The 22,611-nt window shown below is 42.4% G+C and overlaps 1 protein-coding gene across 1 annotated transcript in view; it reads right to left on the bottom strand.

Moving 5' to 3' along the window:
• The window catches only part of ttn.2 (titin, tandem duplicate 2), a 171,503-nt gene that overhangs the window by 51,934 nt on the left and 96,958 nt on the right, over window positions 1–22,611 (bottom strand). The window contains 43 exon segments of the mRNA XM_036544926.1: window positions 3–302; window positions 483–767; window positions 914–1,234; window positions 1,507–4,473; window positions 4,563–4,856; window positions 4,974–5,273; window positions 6,559–6,840; window positions 6,938–7,246; window positions 7,361–7,663; window positions 7,762–8,061; window positions 8,198–8,479; window positions 8,571–8,873; window positions 9,042–9,344; window positions 9,436–9,717; window positions 9,796–9,946; window positions 10,026–10,174; window positions 10,266–10,580; window positions 10,678–10,977; window positions 11,092–11,388; window positions 11,482–11,799; window positions 11,891–12,190; window positions 12,566–12,695; window positions 12,801–12,982; window positions 13,065–13,373; window positions 13,751–14,180; window positions 14,307–14,497; window positions 14,585–14,893; window positions 14,992–15,291; window positions 15,385–15,678; window positions 15,804–16,088; window positions 16,181–16,477; window positions 16,775–17,074; window positions 17,200–17,502; window positions 18,218–18,652; window positions 18,763–19,065; window positions 19,167–19,466; window positions 19,625–19,903; window positions 19,990–20,295; window positions 20,382–20,578; window positions 20,692–20,797; window positions 21,569–21,868; window positions 21,976–22,275; window positions 22,426–22,541. Of these exon segments, the coding sequence (XP_036400819.1) occupies window positions 3–302; window positions 483–767; window positions 914–1,234; window positions 1,507–4,473; window positions 4,563–4,856; window positions 4,974–5,273; window positions 6,559–6,840; window positions 6,938–7,246; window positions 7,361–7,663; window positions 7,762–8,061; window positions 8,198–8,479; window positions 8,571–8,873; window positions 9,042–9,344; window positions 9,436–9,717; window positions 9,796–9,946; window positions 10,026–10,174; window positions 10,266–10,580; window positions 10,678–10,977; window positions 11,092–11,388; window positions 11,482–11,799; window positions 11,891–12,190; window positions 12,566–12,695; window positions 12,801–12,982; window positions 13,065–13,373; window positions 13,751–14,180; window positions 14,307–14,497; window positions 14,585–14,893; window positions 14,992–15,291; window positions 15,385–15,678; window positions 15,804–16,088; window positions 16,181–16,477; window positions 16,775–17,074; window positions 17,200–17,502; window positions 18,218–18,652; window positions 18,763–19,065; window positions 19,167–19,466; window positions 19,625–19,903; window positions 19,990–20,295; window positions 20,382–20,578; window positions 20,692–20,797; window positions 21,569–21,868; window positions 21,976–22,275; window positions 22,426–22,541 (14,633 nt within the window).

The raw sequence follows: 22,611 nt of genomic DNA, 5'->3' as shown, positions 1-22,611 counted from the left end.
ACTGATAGGATCAGTTGCCAGGTAGGACTTTGGAGAATCTTTTGGAACACCAGTACCGTACTTGTTAACTGCAGTGACTCTGAAATAGTATTCAATGCCTGGTGTAAGGGTGGTAATTTTGAAGCTTGTCTTTTTCAAATCGTTGATGACATTTGTCCAGGTCTTTCTGTCAACTTCACGCTTCTCAACTATGTAGTTTGTGACTGGACTACCACCATCATTTTCAGGAGGAGACCAAGAGAGCTGGCAAGACGTTTTAGTGACATCAGTAGCTCCCAGTCCTGCCACAGGTCCTGGAGTATCTGTGGATTGAAAAATATATGATTGTACTCATAAATTTAACATTGTGATCAGTGCAACAAAAACCAAGCTATTGTAAATGACAGAAAAGAATGAAGAGTATAGAGTTAAATTAGAAAGGAAAACACAGGTTATACCATTTACAAAGATGATGCCTCAACAGTGGTTTAAAAGTTACTTACCTAGTACTTTGACATGTACAAACACAGCCTTCTCCCCAGCTGGGCTGGAAAGAGTAAGGGAATATTTGCCAGAATCTTCACGTGTGCTTTCAGGGATGACAAGGAAGGTCATGGTATCAATGAGATCCACATGACCCTTCCTGACAACATTATCAACGCCCACTCTTTTCCAGGTTACTTTAGGTGTGGGTCTTCCTCTAATGGTAGCAAAGAGTCTGATGGGACACCCAGCTCTAACTTTAAGAACCTTTCTCAGACTGGCATCCAAATCTATCTCAGGTGCCTCTGTGGGAATATAAGACAACATGATGTATTAGTATTACATATTTATGATAATAGAAATAGAAATAACATAGAAGAAATAAAAGAAATAATTCAAACATTAATGATATGGATATCCATGGGATTGAATTTAATTGATAATAAATTACCCATTATTTCCTTTGGTGACACAGCGTCTTTCAGCTCAGCAGGACGACCCAAGCCAACTTGATTTTGTGCTGAGACACGGAATTCATACTCTAATTTCTCATCCAGAGTTGGTATGGTAAATTCTGTCAGGACCAACTGAACACCAGTGTTACATTTCTTCCAGCCCTCCTCTGGAGACTCACTTTCACCCTTCACTCTCATTTCAACCGTATAGCCAATGATGGGAGCACCACCATCGTATACAGGTTTAGCCCATCCAAGAGTGACTGAGGTCTTTGTGCTGTCAACAACCTTCAAACCACCTGGAGGACCTGGGGGTTCTACAAAGATCAAAACAAGCAGGTTAATACTAATGAAATAGCAGTGTGGTACAGTTGGCAGCAGGGCTCCCAAAAGGTGGGGTACTGCTGTTATAGGAAATTCACTTAATCCAAACTGCCTCTGCAAATATCAAGCAGTATAAATGGATAACATGCAAAAATGTAAGATAACTTTCAACAGCAGTATCTGCTAAATGATAAAATGAAAATGGAAATGGGTAGGTTAAATATTATATAAAATGACAAATACAATATTTAGTAACCACACATACCAATTGGATCCTTAGCAGCTATAGGTCTGGAAGGTTTGCTGGGTTCTCCCAGTCCAACTTCATTTTCAGCCTTGACACGGAACTGATACTCATGGTTAGGCAGCAAGTTGGTGACTTTCATTCGTCTCTCAGGGATTGCGCTCTTGGTAACTGCGACCCATCGAACAGCTCGTTTTTCCTTTCTTTCCAGGATATAACCAGTGATGGACTTCCCACCATCGTTCTCAGGAGGAGCCCATACAACTGTCATTTCTTCCTTTCCAATTTTGGTGACCTCTGGTGTATCTGGAGGACCAGGTCTGTTGAACTGTGTCTTGGCAATGATGGGCTTGCTCTCCATAGCAGGGCCAGTTCCCAGTTTGTTTTCTGCACGCACCCTGAATATGTATTCATTTCCTTCCACAAGGCGAGTCACATTGGCATAGTTAGTGACCAGAGATGCAGAGTATGTGGACCACACCATCCGCCTTGTCTCACATTTCTCCAATATGTAGCTCTGAACTTCACTGCCACCATCATCCTCTGGAGGATCCCATAAAACTTTGCATCTGTCGACTGAAATGCCAGATACTCTCAAGTCTCTGACAGGACCTGGGATATCTAGCACATTTACACTGGCATAAGCCGTGAAGCTACCAGCAGAGTTTGTGGCAGTGATCACATATTTTCCACTGTCACTGCGTTTGGACTTAGTCATAAGGAACTTGGAATAATCAGCACCAGTTTCAACATGAAGTCTTGGATTCTTGCTAATATCCCCTGTATCCTTGTCCTTAACCCATGTCACCTCAGGCTGAGGTTTCCCTCTGAGACCAGCTTCAAGTCTAATAGAATCACCTGCTTTTACCACAAGGACTCCGGCTAACTTGAGGTCAAGAACTGGTTTCTGTATTTCTTCTTTGACGACTACCTCATTTGTCTTCACCCAGTTGCTCTCTCCTCCTTCATTTGTGGTTTGTACTCTGAACTGGTATATTTGGTTTTCAACACATTTGTCAACCATAAAGTAAGTTTCCTTAATTGCACCCTTGTGCAGCCTTTCCCACTCAGTGGCATCTTTAAGTTTCCTTTCCACATGATAGCCAAGGTTGGGGCTACCACCATCATAGTCTGGTCTTCTCCATTTAAGGAAGACAAAGTTCTTGCCAATTTCAGTGATGTGGAAGTTTTCTGGCTCACCAGGCTTTGTAATTGGATCAATAGCGAGGATTGGCGTTTTAGTCTCTGTCACTGGTCCAGGACCACATTTGTTCTCAGCACAAACACGGAAGAAATATTCACGATTTTCCAAAAGTTTTGCCTTAACAAGGCGGTTGGTGCAGTCTGATGAGATCATTGCCCAAGTCCTTTGACTGGGTTCACGGCACTCAACAATATAATTTGTAATTTCAGTTCCTCCGTTGTCTGCTGGTTTGTCCCATGACACCATACAAGAGTCTTTTGTCACGTAAGTTAGCTTCAGATTCTCACAGTGTCCAGGCCTATCAAGCACATTCACTGTAATTGAAGCTTCTGCTTCACCACTGTCATTTACTGCCTTAATGGCATATTTTCCAAAGTCTGCTCTTGTTGCTTCTTTGATGACCATATTGACAACAGGGAAGTTGGTAGTCATATTAGTACGTTTATCTTTTTCTAATATCGTTCCATTCTTGCTCCAGGTAATCTGCGGGTCAGGTCTTGCTTTAACATAAGCTATAATGTTAATATTCTGTCCTACTCTGACAGTCAGAAGCTCACGGGTACCAACTGCAATCTCAATCTCTGGGGGAAGACAGATGTCTTTGGCAATCACTGATTCAGGGAGCTCTCTTGCCTCTCCATCTCCAATCATATTAGAAGCTCTAATACGGAACCTGTATTCTGTGCCTTCAACTAATCCTGGTACTCTAAATGCGCACTGCTTAATAAGATCATCATTTATTCTGGTCCAATCAGTACTCTCTCCTTTCTGGCACTCAATAATATAGCCCAAGATAGGACTACCTCCATCTCTTGTAGGCTTGGTCCAGACTAAGTCTGCATAGGATTTGCTCCAGTCCTTCAATTTAGGATTCACTGGAGGGCCAGGAACTGTGATAGGTCGAGAGGGCTTAACTGGATCTGACACAGGAGAGGGTCCACTAAAGCCAGCAATGTTTTCTGCAAAGACTCTGAACTCATAACTGTTGCCTTCAAAAAGCCCATTTACCCTATATCTGAGATCTTTTATTGGTGTCTTGTTCACGCGAATCCATTTCCCTGTCTTTCCCTGTTTTCGCTCAATTATGTACCCATTGATTGGACTGCCACCATCATACAATGGCATAGTCCAACTAACTGTCACAGCATTTTCTGAAATATCAGATACATTTGGTTTACCAGGATGGCCAGGTGGTTCAAATGTATGTTGGGCAACAGTTGGAGCACTTTCGAGGGGTGCACCTATACCAATCTTATTCTCAGCACGAATGCGCACAATATATTCACAGCCCTTCTGCAAACGTGGGATCTTAACTTTAGTGGCAGTGCTTCCTGAGCTCACAACTCCCCAGGTCTCCTTCTTGGATTCTCTCTTCTCAACGATGTAATTCATGACAGGGCTTCCACCATCGTCTTTAGGTGGACGCCAGTCAACCACCATGTACTCAGGAGTCAGCTCAAGAATATTCACTGGGCCGATGGGTGGAGCTGGGACATCAAGAACTGTTATATTCAATGCAGCTGTCTTGCTTCCAGCAGCATTTGAAACAGTGACAAGGTAAATACCAGTGTCATTTCTTGTACACTCATTAATGGTGAGGACTGTTGAATAATGGTCAGTGTCAATCTTGACATTGCCTTGACTTTTGATTTCAGTGCCATCGATAACCCATTTAGCAGTGGGGATGGGAATGCCTCTCATAATTGCAGGGAGTCTGATTGTGCTTCCAGCTTTTACGATAATGCCTTCAATTAGCTTCAGGTCCACTTCAAGAGTTGGTGGTACTGGAAAAAAAAAATAATTTTAGCCATTAAACTTTATGAAGCTGATGAGAACATGCTACCATTAACAATAACAGTATAAAATATCTCACCAAGTTTCTCTTGGCAGAGGACTGGCACTGTGGTGTCAGGACGACTAAGCCCAATAGCATTCTCCGCTTTCACACGGAACCTGTATGTCTTTCCTTCCTCAAGTCCAGTGACATGACATTCAGGAATACTGACAGTTCTGAAGGTGATCCAGTCTTTTTCTCCTTCCTCTTGGTACTCAACTAAGAAACCTGTAATATCGCTTCCCCCAGTACGGTCAGGCCAGTTCCATTGAAGCCACACTTCTGTTTTGTCAGCATCTACATGATGCAAGTTCTTTGGTGGACCAGGCGGGACTGAGGTAACAAATGCAGGAAAAAAGTGTCTTTAAAATTTGCAGAAATATATTAACGTATGTATGAACAGCACAGAGAAATATGAAATTAACTTGTTTAATAAATTGTAATACTCACACAAAGGATTCATAGCTTTGATGGGTTTTGTTGTTTCAATGTATTCACTTCTGCCAAATTGGTTTTCAGCAGCAACACGGAAGAGATACTGGGTGCCCTCCATCAAGTGTTTAGCAGTCTGGCTACGCTTCTTGGATGAGGAGCAGACAGGTACCCACTGTGTTGATGCCACATCTTTCTTCTCCACCACAAAGTTGGTAATACGAACTCCTCCGTTATCCTCTGGATCTTTCCAGGACAGAAGGGCCGAATCACTTCTGACCTCGCTAATCTTCAGATTTTGGGGAGGACCAGGTTTATCTAATGGTGTCAAAAAGATAGGGTAGAAAGCATTATTATTAAATAAACCTAATTTGAATATAAAGTCATTAAGGCAACAATTGTGTAATGGTGGACACAGAGGTCACAAATCCTCTAAAATGAAGAGACTGCAAAAATTACAAATAAATGTCTGTAAAAATTACAAATAAAAGCATAAAATATGAGCTGAAAAAATTAAACTTTCATTTCAAATAGATACTAAATAAAAGATTTGCCTTGTTAGTTTAAGTTTGATTGCAAAGTCAGAAATATTTCATGCGATTATGAAGAGTTCACAGTGAGGAGTATGCATTTAATCCAGTACTGTCGCTGTACCTACTGTATGCACTTTTGTAAGTCGCTTTGGATAAAAGCGTCTGCTAAATAAATAAATGTAAAATGTAATCCTTTCGCGTGCACGGCCACACCAGTGTGATTAGCCCTTTCGCGTGCACAGCCACACCAGTGTGATTGGCCCTTTTGCATGTACGGCCACACCAGTGTGATTGGCCCTTTCGCGTGTACGGCCACACCAATGTGATTAGCCCCTTTGCGTGCACGGCCACCCCAGTGTGATTAGCCCTTTCGCGTGAACAGTCAAACCGGTGTGATTAAACCTTTCGCATGGACGGCCACACCAGTGTGATTAGCCCTTTCGCGTGTACGGTCAAACCGGTGTGATTATAACACTAAATTGCAAAAATTCTAGTTTTAGCTTTGAGGAAACAGTGATTTAATGTTACAAAGCATAACAAATGTGGTGAAAACTATGAGAAGCTGAGAATTATGAGAATGCTCCTGAAAACATAACAAATCATGTAACGTAATACACGCGCCACATAGCATAAAATAAGTGACGTACAAAAGGGTTAATTGCTATGGATATGTTGATAATTAGATGCAAAGGGTTAATTGCTACAGATATGATGATAATTAGAAGCAAAATGGCAAATGAGAAGAAAATGAGCTATTATAAGTTCTCAGAAAAGTTTTGTGAACATGATGGATTGTTGTTTTATATGTAAAGGCTCTTTGACCAGTGGAAAGTCACACTATATGTAAAGGCAATCATGGTAGAATTAATATCAAATGGGTTATAGCTCATTTAGCAACTTTTCTATTGGTTTCATAAGAACGGCATTGCATGCATATATTTGCATTATTATTGCAGTATTCGTGTAGATAGATATCTATGGTTTATTGCCAATTGTGTATTCCTTGCCCTGTTCTTCACTTAATTTCTGAAGACACCATGAAAATGACCCATTACTGATAAATGATATACCTAGGACAAGCACTGTGCATGTGGCTGTCTTTGATCCTGCTGGATTTTCAGCGATTATCGTGTAATCGCCACAATCAGTGCGCTGGCAATAGCGCATTTCGAGTTTGCTTCCCACGCCTGTGACCACGATTTCAGCCCTGGGTGGAACATCTGCATCATTCTTCTTCCATGTAACTTTGGGGAATGGCATGCCCTTGATTCCAGCCCTGAGAGTGATAAGGGTTCCTGCCATTGCACGAAGCTCGCGAGGCATACCAGCATCAATCGACAGCTCTGGTGGTTCTGTTGGCAAGACAAAGAAATGCAGTTTAATGTAAACGTGCTTTAAAAAAATTAAGATTGGTTTTGTAAGAACAGATATAGTAATAGTCCAAAGTACCAAGTCTGTCCTGAGCTCTCACTGGTTCCTTGACTTCGGCAGGCTCTGATGCACCAGCAACATTTACAGCCATCACTCTAAACCTATAGAGGGCACCATCCTCAAGGCCGATGACTTTGAACTTTGTCTCCTGGCAAGATTCCGGGGTTTCATTGACTTTCTTCCACTCTTCCTCACCAGCCTTCTGATACTCGATGAGGTAGCCAATGATTTTTCCCCTGCCATCATTGAGGGGACGTTTCCAGGACAGAGTAACTGATTCCTTTGTCTTGTCCACAGGTTCTAGGTCCACAGGAGGACCTGGGATCACTGTGGAAAAGAAGAGAATTATGAAGTTTAAATAATTCAGATTACCTACAAAAATTCAAATTAAGTATTAATTCCATGATGCTTTTCAAGAAGCAAAAGGTTCATTTGATATACCGATTGGATCTTTGGCAAAGATGGGTTTGGATGGTGGGCTAGGATCGCCAACTCCAATTTCATTCTCCGCCATAACACGGAATTCATATTCACAGCCTGGAAGAAGATCTGGCACCCAATATTCTGCGTCAGGGAAAATGCGTTCCCTTCCAGCACGTGACCAAGTGTTTGACATGGTCTCCTTCTTCTCTACAATGTAGTTAGTGATGGGCTTGCCACCATCACGAGGCTGTAGCCAGGTCAGGAGTGCTGTATCTTTGTATATCTCCTTCACTACAGGCTGCTTAGGTGCTTCAGGCACTCCTGAAAAAAAAAATATTTGTGTGTTGAATTGATCAAAAAGTGCTGAATAACATCAGACTGCAAGATTTCTTAAAATTTCTTAAAAAACTATTACTTACTGAAGATGTCTTTGGCTTTTGTCTCTGCAGACAGCAGTGGGTTACTGATACCATATATGTTTTGAGCACAGATTCTTATGATGTACTCTCTTCCCTCAATGAGTTTGGGCACTCTGCATGTCGTCCTTGTACAAGAAGATGTTACAGGCATCCAAAGATCCCTATTTGTATCTCTCTTCTCAATGATGTAGTTAGAAACTGGAGATCCACCATCATCAAGAGGAGGCTTCCAGGAAACTACCATATGATTTCTGAAAACCTCATCAAAGACAACTGGGCCCTCTGGTGGTGCAGGGCGGTCTGAAAAGAAAATAAATAAATAGCATTCATTAATTTCTTGTTTGAAAAAAAAAAATCTGTTTATTAAGTGCCTATTATATGTGAGTAATGACAAAATTTAAACGGTACGGATGCAGTGAATAAATTGAAAACTTACCAACAACGACCACGTTGCACATGCCTTTACGTGAGCCAACGCTGTTCTCCACAAGCACACGATATAAGCCACTGTCCTCACGCTTAGCCTTATCAATGCTCAAGCACAATGTTTTATGGGTATTTTTGAATGAGATGCGGTCATCTGCTTTCAGCTCTTCATCATTCTTAGTCCATGAAATGGTTGGTGCCGGCTTTCCAGTGAAGCGTCCTTGGAGATTGCAGGTCTCACCAACGCGCACAATAAGCTTGTCACGGAATTCCAGATCAACTTTTGGGGGTTCTGATTACACAAGATACATAAAATATTTCATGTTATCAACATTCAACAGAAATTACATAAGAATTCAAACATGTGATAAAGCTTCACTTACCGAGCTCATCCTTGCAAGCGACTGGTTTAGTGGAGAAGGAAGGCTTGCCTTGACCAACTGCATTCACAGCGCTAACACGGAATTCATAAGAAAGACCCTCTTTAAGACCAGTATGAGTGTATTTTCTCTCCATCAGCTTCTCTTTTGAGACCGGGGTAAAAGTGTCTTTCCCCATCTGACGTGCCTCCAGTACATAGGCAGTAACTTCAGAGCCTCCATCATACTTGGGCGGTCTCCAAGTCACGCTGATTGAATCCTTTGTGACGGATGTGACTTCAAGATCCTCTGGCCGCTCAGGGACAGCTAAGTAAGATTCATTGGAACAAAAATCAGTGTTAGATAAGATCAGCCCTTTTATTAACAATTATATTACTACAGATGCTGATATAACTTTGCTTGTGTAGACACAATCATTTCACACACAGCAGTGTGATTTTCAAATGTTGAAACAACTAACAGATAATAACTTACAGATGGGATCCTTGATAGTCACTTGAGCAGTGGTTTCAATGAATGGACCCATTCCAATGATATTTTCAGCAGCAATTCTGAAGAAATAGGACTTTCCGTCAATCAGACCCTGCACAACAGCATTGTGTCTGGTGACTGTGTAAGAGACTGCAGTCCAGCCCCTGCGATCAGATTCGCGTTTCTCAATGATGTAGTTAGTGATGGCTGATCCACCGTCATCTTCTGGAGAGTACCAGGTCAACTTGCATGAGTCATTAGTCAGGTTTTCACCTGCAAAAGGTGTCCCGACTGGACCAGGAACATCTGTGAAGGGAATGAAAACCATGTTATAGAACTCAATCAACGGTTCCTTCCAGATGTCTAAGTTTACTTGTCATCAAAATAAAATGCTCACCTAACACTTCAACAATGACGGCCTTCTTTCTTTCACCTCCTTCGTTCTTAACAGAGAGGGTGTAAATGCCTTGGTGTTTGCGCACACATTTCTTGATCACTAGAGCAGAGCTGATGGCAGTGGTCTCGACCACAGCTTCCGCAGGAACAGGGCCATCGTCTCTGTTCCATGTGACCTGAGGTGCGGGCTTGCCTGACACATAGGCCAGGATGCGGATCACACCTCCAGCATGAACAACAATCTTCTCCTTCACACTGGCGTCCAGGTCCACCTCGGGGGCAACTGTAAAATTAATGCATATTAGAATAAAATCCAACAAAATGATGGAATATTATTTAATATCTTATCCCTGTAACTTACTTGTCCTGTCTTTGACTTCAATCACTTCAGAGACATCTCCAGGTTCACCTACACCTGCAGCATTTACTGCTCTCACTCTAAACCTGTAAAGTCCAAGCTCTTTCAGTCCCGCAACCACAAATTTGGTGCCTCGTATTTCCTTATCTTTAGCCTGAAAGAAAATATTTTCATTAGAGGTTTATACACATTACTTTGTTACAATTACACTGCAGCTTAGAAATCTGACTTACTTTTTCCCATTCTTCTTTGCCCTCTTCTTTGTATTCAACAAAATATCCAAGGATCTTTGATCCACCATCATTCAGTGGTGGAATCCATTCGAGATCAACAGTTGACTTAGTCCAGTCAGTTACTTTGGGGGTAGGAGGTCCAGGGGGTGCTAAACATAAAGAGGTACATTATATATAATACATTTGCCAAATTTACAGTCGAGTTTTGGTGTTATTGCAGATCAACAACTGAATACAAACCAATGGGGTCTCTGGCAAGAACAGGATCTGAGGGTAAGCTTGGAAGCCCACATCCTGCGGCGTTGATGGCTATCACACGGAACTGGTATTGAGATCCCTCAATGAGACCAGTCACGGTGTGGGACACTCCAAGTGGCATAATTCTGATGGGGTCACGGGTCACTCTAGTCCAGCGCTTGGATGTTGTCTCTTTGCGCTCTAGCCAATATCCAGTGACCATAGATCCACCATCATATTCTGGCTCGTCCCAGTTGACTATCATGGAATCAAGGGTCACGTCTGTGACAGTCGGCTTGTTACATTGTCCAGGGACAGCTTTTAAGAGAAAACATGGTCAATATTAAAATGGTTGCACTTTATAACAGTGCATACAAATGTTCTCTGATGAAACATTATCATGCATTGTACTCACTGAAGAGATTCCTGGCTTTCTCAGGTTCACTGTTGAGAGGGGGTCCAACTCCATATTTATTTTGAGCCCTTACACGGAACTCATAGTCATGGCCCTCTGTCAGTCTTTGTACCGTATACAGGCACTCTTTGGGGGCATCAGAGACATGAACCCACGACTTTCTGTTGTCCTCACGCTTCTCAATAACGTAATTTGTGATCTTTGAACCACCATCATCTTTAGGAGGTTGCCATGACAGAGTAATTCTCTCAGCAAAGATTTCTTCAAACTTAATGGGTCCAACAGGTGGCCCTGGACGTCCTGAAGAAAAAAAAACACAATGCGTTAATGTTCAATGTAAATAATTAAGCTTCTGTAAATTTTACGGAGAAGAACATATAGAAGCAATATGGATGAAGATTGAAAATTATTTACCTAGAATAATAAGTTTGATATCTTTGGAGGCCTTGCCAAGGCTGTTCGCAGCTGTGATTGTGTATAAGCCAGTATCGTCTCTCTTGCACTGTTGAATCAGGAGTGTGCAGCGATCATCAGACACAAGCTTGTTGACATGTTGATCATACTGAACATCAGCCTTGACATCAGCTTTGTCAATTGAAGCCTTCTGCCAAGCTAGGGTAGGGAATGGACAGCCCTTGATCTTGGCAATAATGTTGATGTCAGTTCCCTCCTCTCCTTCCAGGAATTCTTTGAGCTCAATTGTAGGAGCACCTAAATGAGAGTAAAATTATTAGAATACAGTTTTTTTTACTCAGTGCATCCAAGTCAGGTTCATTTGCTGGAATATCTTTGTTTTTTACGCACATGTCTGGTCTTTGACAACAATTGGTCCAGCAGTAGCAGATGGCCTGCTTGCTCCAGCCTCATTTACAGCCTTGACACGGAACTCATATTCGCCGCCCTCTTTAAGGTCCTCAACCTTGAAGGTGGTCTCCTCAACATCACGCTTATTGCACTGTTTCCAGGTCTCCTTCTCCGTTCCACTGGTGTCCCAGCTCAAACGCTCAACAATGTAGTGCGTGACAGGAGCACCGCCATTGTTCTTGGGAGGTACCCATGACAGTGTCACTGTATCCTTAGTCACAAGATTGACCTTGACCCGTGTGGGAGGATCAGGGGGGACTGAAAATGGAGAAGTAGGACATCATTAGTGTTTGGCGTATTTTATGAAACATAGTGAATGCGTAAATAATCAGATATGTTTTTAACTTACAGATTGGATCTCTAGCCTTTATGGGGTCTGTGGTCTCAGCAGGTGGTCCCATGCCCAAGCGATTCTCTGCACGGACACGGAATAGGTACTCCTGTCCCTCAAGGAGATCAGGGACAACAAATGCTTGACTGGCACAAGCTGGGTTAACCTTTGTCCATGCCTTTCCAGAAACAGCCTTCTTCTCAATAAAGTAACTCTTGATTCTCTCGCCACCATCATTGTCAGGAAGCTTCCATATAAGTCTGCATGTGCTTCTTGTAACGTCAGTGACTTTTAGCTCTTTTGGAGGTCCTGGCACATCTGTAAACACACCACAAAATAGCTGAAAGTTATACAGTCTATTACTTTAAAGCCAGCAGCTAATCAAGGGGCTCAGGATATTAATGAAACTATACACATCAGGTGAGTGGATTTCCATACGTCTGCTATATGAACAAACAAGATGTTTTTCAGGTCAGCCTGATTAAACCTTCATCTGTTGTGGTATACTTGACCTTCTTATGACACATTCTGTAGCTAACAAAAACAATGGATTCTGATGATGCAGCTAGTCCATCAGCAGGCATTGCTATCGGTGACCAATCGACAATAACATCATTGCCACCCAGCATCAAGTGGGGAATTCAATAAGCATATCAGACCATCAAGTTCTTTTTCAAATATCATTTTACTCACCAAGTACATTGACTATGCAATTCACCAGCTTCTGTCCAGCTTTGTTTTTGGCTGTGATGGTATATCTGCCAGCATGGTTTCTTTTGCACACAGGGATGGTGACAGTTGATGTTGTATCAGTAGATTCAACCTGAGTGAATAAATGAATACAATGTAAAAGGTCAAAATATAATTATAAATATAATTTTAAAATGCAATTAAAACAAATGACAAGGACAATTTTAAGAAGACTTACCTGTGAATCCACTGGGAGGACATGAACACGATCTTTCTTTTCAGTCTTTGCCCCTCCTGAAAACTCCCATGTAACCTTTGGTGTAGGACGTCCATGTATGACTGCAGGGATTTTAAGTGTGGATCCAGCTCTACACGATTGCAATTCCAGAGCAGTAATCTCCACAGAGATGCTTGGCTCCACTGTACAGTAGAAAAAAATATTATTAACAAAGTATTGTGACACAGCTTTTTGCCTAACAAGCATACACTTCAGAGGGCTTACCTTGAAGGTCCTTGACAAGCACATCAACAGTTCTAGGACTTGGCTCAGATTCGCCGATGTCGTTGACCGCAATTACTCTGAACCTGAACTTTTTTAGCTCTTGGAGATTTGGGACGGTGAATTCCGTGGTAGGGTGCAGATTGTCTGCATCATTTACTCTCTTCCATTCAGATGTGCCCTCATCCTGAATTTCAATGATGTAGCCTTTAATGGGGCTGCCACCATCTTTCTCTGGTGGATTCCAGCCGAGGGTGACACTGTGCTTGGTGGTGTCTTTTATTTCAGGGGTTGATGGCATACCAGGAGGAACTGAGGAGACAAATTTAAAACTTCATTATGAAACATACACATGCCTTTATTTATAAAATACTGAATGGTTATTATACTATATATATATATATATAGTATAGTATAGTATGTATGGCTAACGGGCATTGCGGACTAGTTCTACTATATAGTTACTATATTGTAACTGTATTAAACTTATTTTTATGATATATTGTGTCTGATTGTGCTGCATAGTATATTGCATCCATAATTCCATGTAGGACTGTTGCTATAAATCATGTTTAGTTTTTTAAAATGAGGTTCAGACAACGCGCTACATTAATCAACCAACAGCTACAAAAAAGCAACTGCAAAATCTAAATATCAGAAAACTGTGGTAAGATGAAGTTTTCACTTACGGAGAGGCTCGATAGCAAGTGCAGGATCGGATGGTTCACTTGGGGGTCCAATGCCAGCTGCATTGTTGGCCATGACGCGGAATTGGTATTCAACACCCTCAAAAAGACGGGGGACACTGAATTCCCAGCCCTTCAAACCACGTTTTGAGATAGCAGTCCTGTTCACCCGAGCCCAGTAGTTAGATCCTTTCTCCTTCTTCTCAAGCCAGTAACCTGTAATGAGGGATCCGCCATTGTCAAGAGGAGGCTCCCAAGTCACCAGCATGGAGTCTTTGTTGTACTCCTTGACCACAGGCTTCTCTGGTGGACCGGGGAGGCCGAAAGGATCCTTGATGAAGACGATTTCTGATTCGCAGTTGTCACTGACTCCATACCTGTTCTCAGCTCTGACTCTGAACTGGTATTTGCTTTTAGTTTCCAGGTTCCATACCTTTTGGAAAGATTGACAATTATTATTAAATCCACAATTATGCCAAATTTTATACAACTACTAATGTATTATTGAATGCATATATTTCTTGCAGTCAACATAAGCATTTATCATGCTTATACTAACCCCCAATCGCCGATCAATTACACTGTTGTTAACTTCCGTCCATTCAGACTTCTCGTCACTTCCATCTCGCTTGTCAACAATGTAATTTGTGATCTCACTACCTCCATTATCTTCTGGGACATCCCAAGTCAGATAACAAGATTCAGCTTTGATGTTTGAAATCACAACGTTTCGTGGTGGCGTTGGACGATCTGTATGAGTGAAGAGAAAAGGTAAAAACACCCTCCAAAATAGCTTCAGGAACAGAATGAACATTGCCTAAAATTCAGAACAATTACCTAACACCTCCACTCTGACTGAGTGATGTGCTGATCCGAGCCGGTTTGAGGCGGTAACTGTATATAGGCCTTTGTCTTGTCTGACAGTTTCAGGAATTGCAAAGCTAGTTTTGGCTTTTGTTCTCTCCAGCTCTTCTTTCTTGATCACAATTGATTTGGGTGGCTTGTCAATAACAACTTCATCCTTAGACCATTCAATCTTAGGCAGTGGGAGACCTGTAACCTCAGCAGGGATTTCAATGGGCTCTCCCCTCTTGATGGTGATGGTGTCTGCCGTGAAGTGCTTCAGCATTGTCACAGTTGGGGCAACTAGAATGGAGACAGCATTGCAATTATATAAACAAATGTACTTCCAGCATTCCTCAACTCCCACCATGAAGTACTTTACAGCCAGTAAAAGAACAAACCTTCATCATCTTGAATGACAACATTCAATGGGATTGAAGGATCACTCTCTCCGATCTCATTTACCGCCTTCACACGGAATTCATACATATGAAGTTCAGAAAGATTCTCCACTGTCATAGTGAGATCTGGGCAGATCTCCTTGTTGGCAAGCTCAAATGCTGCTGCGTCTTGTCTTTTCTTCTCAACAAAGTAACCACGAATGGGACTGCCTCCATCACTACGGGGTGGCTTCCAGGAAAGAGTTACATTTGTCTTGGTCCTCTCAGTGTAGTGGAATCTCTCTGGGGCAGTTGGTGGACCTTGAATTAAGAAAGAAGCAGATTTAAATGAATTACATTTGTTATGGACTCAGTCTCACATATAAACAGTGCTTTATCGAAGTCTGATGGTACCTTTTGGATCCACAGCAAGAATAGGGCCCAGCTCAACTGCAGGACCACATCCATACTTGTTCTTCGCTATGACACGGAACGTGTATTCCTGTCCTTCAAGGATACCTACAATTTCACATTTAGAGGCAGGGGTCTCTATAGGCTGCCTCCATGTATGCATCTTTGCATCCTTTCGTTCAATGATGAAACCAGTGAGATCACTTCCACCATCATCTTCAGGATCAGACCAGTTCAGCATCATCAACTTCCTTGTGACAACAACGGGCTTCAAATCAAGCACAGGCCCAGGAACATCTGATGATGAGTAAAAAAAATAATTTGCATCATACAAAAGCAATGAGTATATATATTTATGTGTGTGTGTGTGTGTGTGTGTGTGTGTGTGTGTGTATACTGGCTAAAATTACAATTTTACTTACCCATGACTTCAACTCTGGTCCAAGCAGATTTAGCGCCACTGCTGTTCTTTGCAGTGATCTGGTATTTGCCATGATCCTTTCTTGTGATATTTGGAACAGAAAGAATGCTTTCCTTTCCAACCTCTTCAATGACAACACGGTCCTTCTCAGGTTTACCATCATCTTTGGTCCACACCACATATGGTGGAGGTCTACCAGTCACAACGGCAGGCAACCTCAATGTCTCCCCAGCCCTAATAGTGACCCCGTTCCTCACAGAGATGTCAAGCTCAACAACAGGAGGCACTGTGGAAGAAAACAAACAACCGGTAAAACAGTCTCTATTTTATTCAGTGACATATTTAATGCTATGCAGGGTTGAATGTAGGATAGGTTACCTTTAGGATCTCTGACTATAACTGGATCAGTCAGTCCTGGGGGTCCTTCACCCGCGGCATTGACAGCTATCACACGGACGACATACTTTCCGCCCTCCCTGACTCCGAACACAGTCATCTTGAGTTCTTTACACGGTCTCTCTGTGAACCGGGACCAGTCATTTGTTCCTGCCAGTGCTTTGTCAACATGGTATCCCATTATATCTCCTCCACCATTGTAACGAGGTGGCTCCCATTCCACCTCAATGGATATCTGAGTAGTATCAGCAATCCTCGGAATAGGTGGACCAGGTGGCACTTTGAAAATAAAAAAAGACAAAAATGAAATGTTATGGCTTTGAATATTACAAACAAAATATACTCATGTCCTGCTGACTAAGCTGCTGGACACAAAACAGTACAGTACCTATAAAAAAGAGAAAGTATATGCAAATTAAAGTTCTGATGAAGACACACCTCTGACTGAAACATTGTCCTGTGGTCACCACCAGAATGAATTGGTCAAGTAGTGTATGGATTTGTTGTGTGGCTGTGAATATCTAAGAATTTGTAATTGATTTTACATTTAAAATTTTTAAAATCTGCTTTACTTACAGATTGGTTCTTGCGCAGTCTTGGGATCAGAGGGGATGCTGAACTTTCCAGGCCCGGCTAGGTTCTCAGCACAGACTCTGAAGATGTAGGTCAAGCCTTCTATCAGACCTTCAGCCTTAACTTCTAGTGCATTGACTAGGCTTCGGTTCACTCTGGCCCAGTGTGTGCTGTTGATTTCTCGTCTCTCTATCCAGTAGCCCAAGATAGGGCTGCCGTTGTCTTTTGGTTCATTCCAAGTAATAACCATGCTGTTGGCAGTGATGTCCTCAATTTCTGGCTTGTCGGGTGCCTCAGGTGGATCTTGAATAGACAATTGCAAAAGAAAATATAATTTTGTATTATATTGTATACATACTGCTTTGGAAATACTACATTTCATTAAGAAAAAAAAACACTTTTAATTTATTCCTCCTCCAATATCTTACCAAAAGGATTCTTAGCCACAACTGGCTTTGATACACATGGGACTCCGGGACCAAATTTGTTCTCAGCTATGACACGGAAGATGTACTCCTTTCCTTCAATTAGCTTCGTCACAGGGTATTTGCACCCTCTGAGTGTAGAGGTCACATTAACCCATCCAATTTCCTCCTTTGAATTGTCTTTTTTCTCCAGGATGTAGTTCAAGATTTCACTGCCGCCATCATCTACAGGTGGCTCCCATTTGCAGATGACAGAGTTACTCCTGACTTCGTCAAACACAAAATTAACTGGAGGTCCAGGCACATCTATGAATAACAAACAATAAGTGCATGGTTAAATATGTGAAAGTTTTGGTTAAGAGTATGGGTAGATAAACAGGCATTAATTGCGCATCATCTATGTTGTGGATGAGATTGCGGATGAGATGTTTATAAAATGGTTGAGTGTCTTTCTCAACTTTATGGTTTTTTTTCAGCTTGTGTTCATGTTTCTCTTACATAGCTGTGGGCTTAGGGACTTAGCTATAAGCACTATGTTGTTTAAGGGTAGAGTAAGTGACAGTTTAGTAAGGGCAGGTGATGATCAGCCTCAGCAGGGACAGCTCTTCAGCTCTGAGGTAATTTCATTTTGGGGAATAATCAGATTCTATTGGTATTGCATGTAACATCTCTGCTGTTTGCCAACATTTGCTGTTAGCCAACTCTACAAGCTCCTGGGATAAGGTTATTCACATTCCTAGCCGATGGAGCTGTGATGACAGTGTTAATATCGCTATTGTGTGCTATAAGTAGTCTTCTCAATTTAATGCACGTAAACATGTTATACAGCATGGTGCTTTGTAATATTGATATGTACATCACAGGAATTTAGGTTTGTCTCCTGAGGACCATTCACCCTAACCCTCAACAGACTCAAGCCTGCATGTAGTGCAGATTCAGTAATCTAACTGCAGAGTGTACACCCTGCACACGGTGAGAAACTGTACTCTGAAAATGAGTGTGAGAGGGAGCTACATCTTACCAAGCACATTGACTTCACAGGACGCGCTGGCGATTCCATGATCATTCTCCACCCTAATTGTGAAAACTCCATGATCACTTCTGTACGAGTCCTGCACTACTGCAGTGGATTCTCCCTTTGTTTGATTATCAATGGTGAGCCGTTCTTGGAGAGATGGGTAGGAGGGCTCCTCAGGCTCTGGAGGAACTTCCTTCTCCTTATCCTTCTCTTGATCCTTATCCTTGATGTCTTCCTTTTCCTTCTCCTTCTTTTTCCTCACAATGGGCTTTTCTGGTCTCTTCTTCATTCGCTCTGGCCTAATGGTCACATCATTCTTGAGCCATGTCACGGTTGGGTATGGAGACCCGGAGATGTAGGCATCCAGTCTAATCTCTGTGCCTCTCTTGACGGACAAGCCAGATTGCAGGCTTCCGCTGAGGAATACCTTGGGTCGCTCTGAATTCACACAACCGCAAATACGTCAGACTACAAGTTATATCCGAAAATGTAAACACCATTCATTAAATATTACAAAAGCGCTTTCAACATGAAATCTCAATACATACCAACAGCATCAGCAGCCTTGACCATTGGTGTGCTTCGTGAGGGGTCACTGACTCCTGCAGCATTCTCAGCACGCACGCGGAATTGGTATTCCTTGCCCTCTGTCAAGCCCTTTACAGTGTATGACAAAACAGGCACTAGGAAGTCATTGCATCTCTCAAACTTGTCACCACCCTTCACCATCTTCTCGAGAATGTAGCCCATGATCTTGCTGCCACCGTCATACATGGGGGGCTTCCATGTCAGAGTTACAGACTCGGCCCCAGGATTGTGTGTTTCTACATCAACAGGTGGATCTGGGCAGTCTGAAATATGAGAAGAAAAATACATGTAAGTAATTATGTGCAGTGCTTTGGATTTATACACTCATGAATGAATTCAAAAATATACCCTCAAATACACTTACGCTTCTGATCTTCTGCAATCACAGGATTGCGGAGTTCAATGAACTCCCCACCACCGATCTTGTTGACGGCCTTGACACGGAAGTAATACTCTCCGTTGGGGATAAGGTCTTTGACAGGCCAGGTAAGTTTGTTCTCTCCTGACATCACAGCAACGTAAGTTCTCCTGCCTGCCTCTCTACGCTGCAGAACATAGTGCAGAATGGGGCTTCCTCCATCACTCTCTGGAGGTTCCCATGAGATCTTGCAGCCATTCTTAGTGATGTCACTGGCAGAGATGTCCTTGCATGGTCCAGGTAACCCTATTGATTGGACACAGAAAAGCATAAAAGATCACACTGGAGATTTTTTGGCACTTTTTGGCACTTCATCTTTGGGACTGCTAATTTTATTAGGCTCATCGTACCACTCAACAGCATCTGCAGTTGTGCAGGTATTTGAGCTACGCTTTTTTTCTTACCGATAACTTTAACATTGATTGTTCCGGTTGTAGTTCCAAGCTTGTTCTCCAGGGTGACGGAATACATGCCGGCATCGGCATGCAAAGAGCTTGTAATCTCCAAGTGAGTAGCAGTGTATTCTGTCCTGAAGCTGACTCTGTTGTCAGCCTTCAGCTCCTTTCCATCTTTGTGCCAGGACACCTTCGGTTGTGGCACAGCTCTGAACGGGAGAGGAACATGCATCTTCTCACCCTCCACTACGACTATGTCCTGGCTCTGTACCTCAAGGGTAGGGTTGCCTTCCAGAACAGAGAAAGAAAGAAAGTGAGTTTTTTTTTTTTTTACAAACCATCACAATGGTATGTATAATCTGGGCACAACTTACAGTCAGAGTCTTTTGCAAAGACATTCTCGGAGATCTCTGAGGGTTCACTGACACCAACGGCATTCACTGCGCGAACTCTCATGATGTACTCTTTCTCTGGAATGATGCCTTCTTCTGCTTTGTATTTGAGTTCTTTAACAGGACGGGAGTTGACTCTCATCCACTTTTCAGTGCCGGCTTCACAGAGTTCAATGTGGTAGCCGATGATGGGGCTGCCACCAGTCTTCTCTGGTGGTTTCCATGCAATGGCAATGTGGTCCCTATTGGCACCTGTAACGTGTAGCTCCAGAGGAGGAGATGGAGGACCTAGGAAATAAGTCATTGTACATGAGTGGCTAAAACTATCTATTGAATCATAGTGACAAAATAAAAAAAGAGGACTTGCAACATACTTGTTGGATCTTCAATTGTCAGGATATCTGTGGGTTCACTTGGGTGTCCAACACCGGCTTCATTCTCAGCCAAAATCTGGAACTGAACCTCAGTTCCTTCAATGACATCTGTCACTCTGTACTTGCAGTCAGGTCCTGATGTCTTTCCTGCCTTCACCCAGCGGGTTCCCAGCTTCTCTTTCTTCTCAATAACATATCTGCCAGACAAGAGGTACTTCAATATCTCCTCAACCTCTTATCAAAGCTCTCTTCAAATGCGAAGAGGTGATATCAAACAGAAAAAGAGCTTCCATGTCTGTTAATAATCTACCTTGTGATAGGTCTCCCCCCATCATTCTTAGGAGCTTCCCATTTCAGGTCAACGTGTGTCTTTGTCACCTCCTCCACAGTCACAGCATATGGTGGTCCAGGAGTAGCTGGAGAGATGACAGATTAAAGGTCATTCACGGCCTCTGCCCTCATGTCAACAAAACTTGATTACAACAGTAACTCAGCAGGATTCTGTCTGTAGTGCAGTCATCTCACTTTTTTAAATTTTGAACAAATTTTAAAAATATGTCCTACAGTTCATTTCAGTACTGGCTCAGCCAGTCATTCATTCACACCCTATCTACTGTCACAATTCAATTAACTCTCATATGAAGCTAAATGAACTCATAACATCAAAACTGCTGATGGTTTACCTCATGTCTAAAGTTACATCCACGGAACATTTCTGTTGGCTTATTGATCATACTTAAATCTCTGAATATGTACTTCTTGATTGAGAGCTGCTGTCAACCTTAACAAAATAAGTATAGATTCTTTTGAAAAGATTTGACAATATTCTTAGCTGAAGAACACTTTACTAGTTTAGGTCATGCCTGTCTAATAGCTATCAGTAAAATATTGGTGTACTTGTCTGTAACGCAGATGACACACAGCTCACAAGCATCAGTGAAAGCAAGAGCTGTAGGTCTCTAGATTTCAAGCATGACTCAAAGACAAAGCTTTGGAAAATTTCTAGTTTCCTGCTTCTAATACTGTATGTTGAGTTTATGCCTGTCTTATATACTTTTGCATATTTGTAGTATTTGTCCAAAATATTTTGTCATATTTTGTTTTGTGTAATTACAGTGTGTGACAAAGCATTTGTAAATGGTGATGTGCCAATCAAAATGATTAGTCAAATGAGAAAACATTCTTACTGAAAGTGTCTTTGGCCAGGACAGAGTCCGCCAACTCGCAGAAATCACTCTGTCCAACAGCGTTCTCAGCAGCCACACGGAACACGTACAGAGAGCCCTCATTCAGTGGGGTGACAACATATTTCAGCTCCTTCACAGTGGTGTCCACTGCTTGCCAGCCCTTGCGCCTCACATCTCTCTTCTCCACAATGTAGTGTGTGACAGGGGAGCCACCGTCTCTCTCAGGGGCTGCCCACTTCAGCTCAGCATTGTTCTTGCTAATGCTAACAACGGTGAGCCAGCGTGGTGGTGAAGGAGGATCTGTCAAATAAATAATACGTTCAATGTTAGTCAAACAATGAACGGCGTTCAATCTTTACGAGGTGTAGGAAACACTGCAATCATGTGGTCTGTGGCGAAGGGCTTACTGAGTCTCTCTTTGCAGAGCACAGGGTCGCTGGGGTCGCTGGGTTCGCTCTCTCCAGCAGCGTTGACTGCTCTGACCCGGAAAGAGTACTCTTGCTTCTCCATGAGTCCCTTCAGGAAGTGCTCCAGCATGGGCACACCCTCGGCCACACGCACCCATTCATCTGTTCCACTCTTGAGCAGCTCAATGATGTACGACTCAATCTTTGCCCCACCATCGTGCTCAGGCTTAGTCCATTGCAAGAAAGCAGAGGTCTTAGCCACATCTTTGACAAGAGGTTTGCCAGGAGGCCAAGGAGGATCTGTAATAACACGTGTATGTTCCATTAGTTTTTTTCCAAAGTTATTTTTCTCATATTTCAAAATATAGCTGCATTTTTCATACAGGTAAGCAGTGGGCATTAACAGTAAAGACTTCAAGGCTAAAGGCTTCAACAACATTTGTCTCTTACCAATTGGATCCTTTATCAAAATCTGGTCTGTCTCCTTGCTTGGTTTTCCAGGTCCAGCAAGATTCTCAGCCAAGACACGGAATTTGAACTTCTTCTTTGTTGGAAGTCCTTTAACTCTGCAAAAGAGGATTATAGTATGTATGCACACACATTGTAGTATTTAATGTTACAAATCTTACTATGATC

The sequence above is a fragment of the Megalops cyprinoides genome, chromosome 14, assembly GCF_013368585.1.
Source record: "Megalops cyprinoides isolate fMegCyp1 chromosome 14, fMegCyp1.pri, whole genome shotgun sequence".
NCBI classification, from domain to species: Eukaryota; Metazoa; Chordata; class Actinopteri; order Elopiformes; family Megalopidae; genus Megalops; species Megalops cyprinoides.
This window is presented reverse-complemented; position numbering and strand designations above follow the sequence as displayed.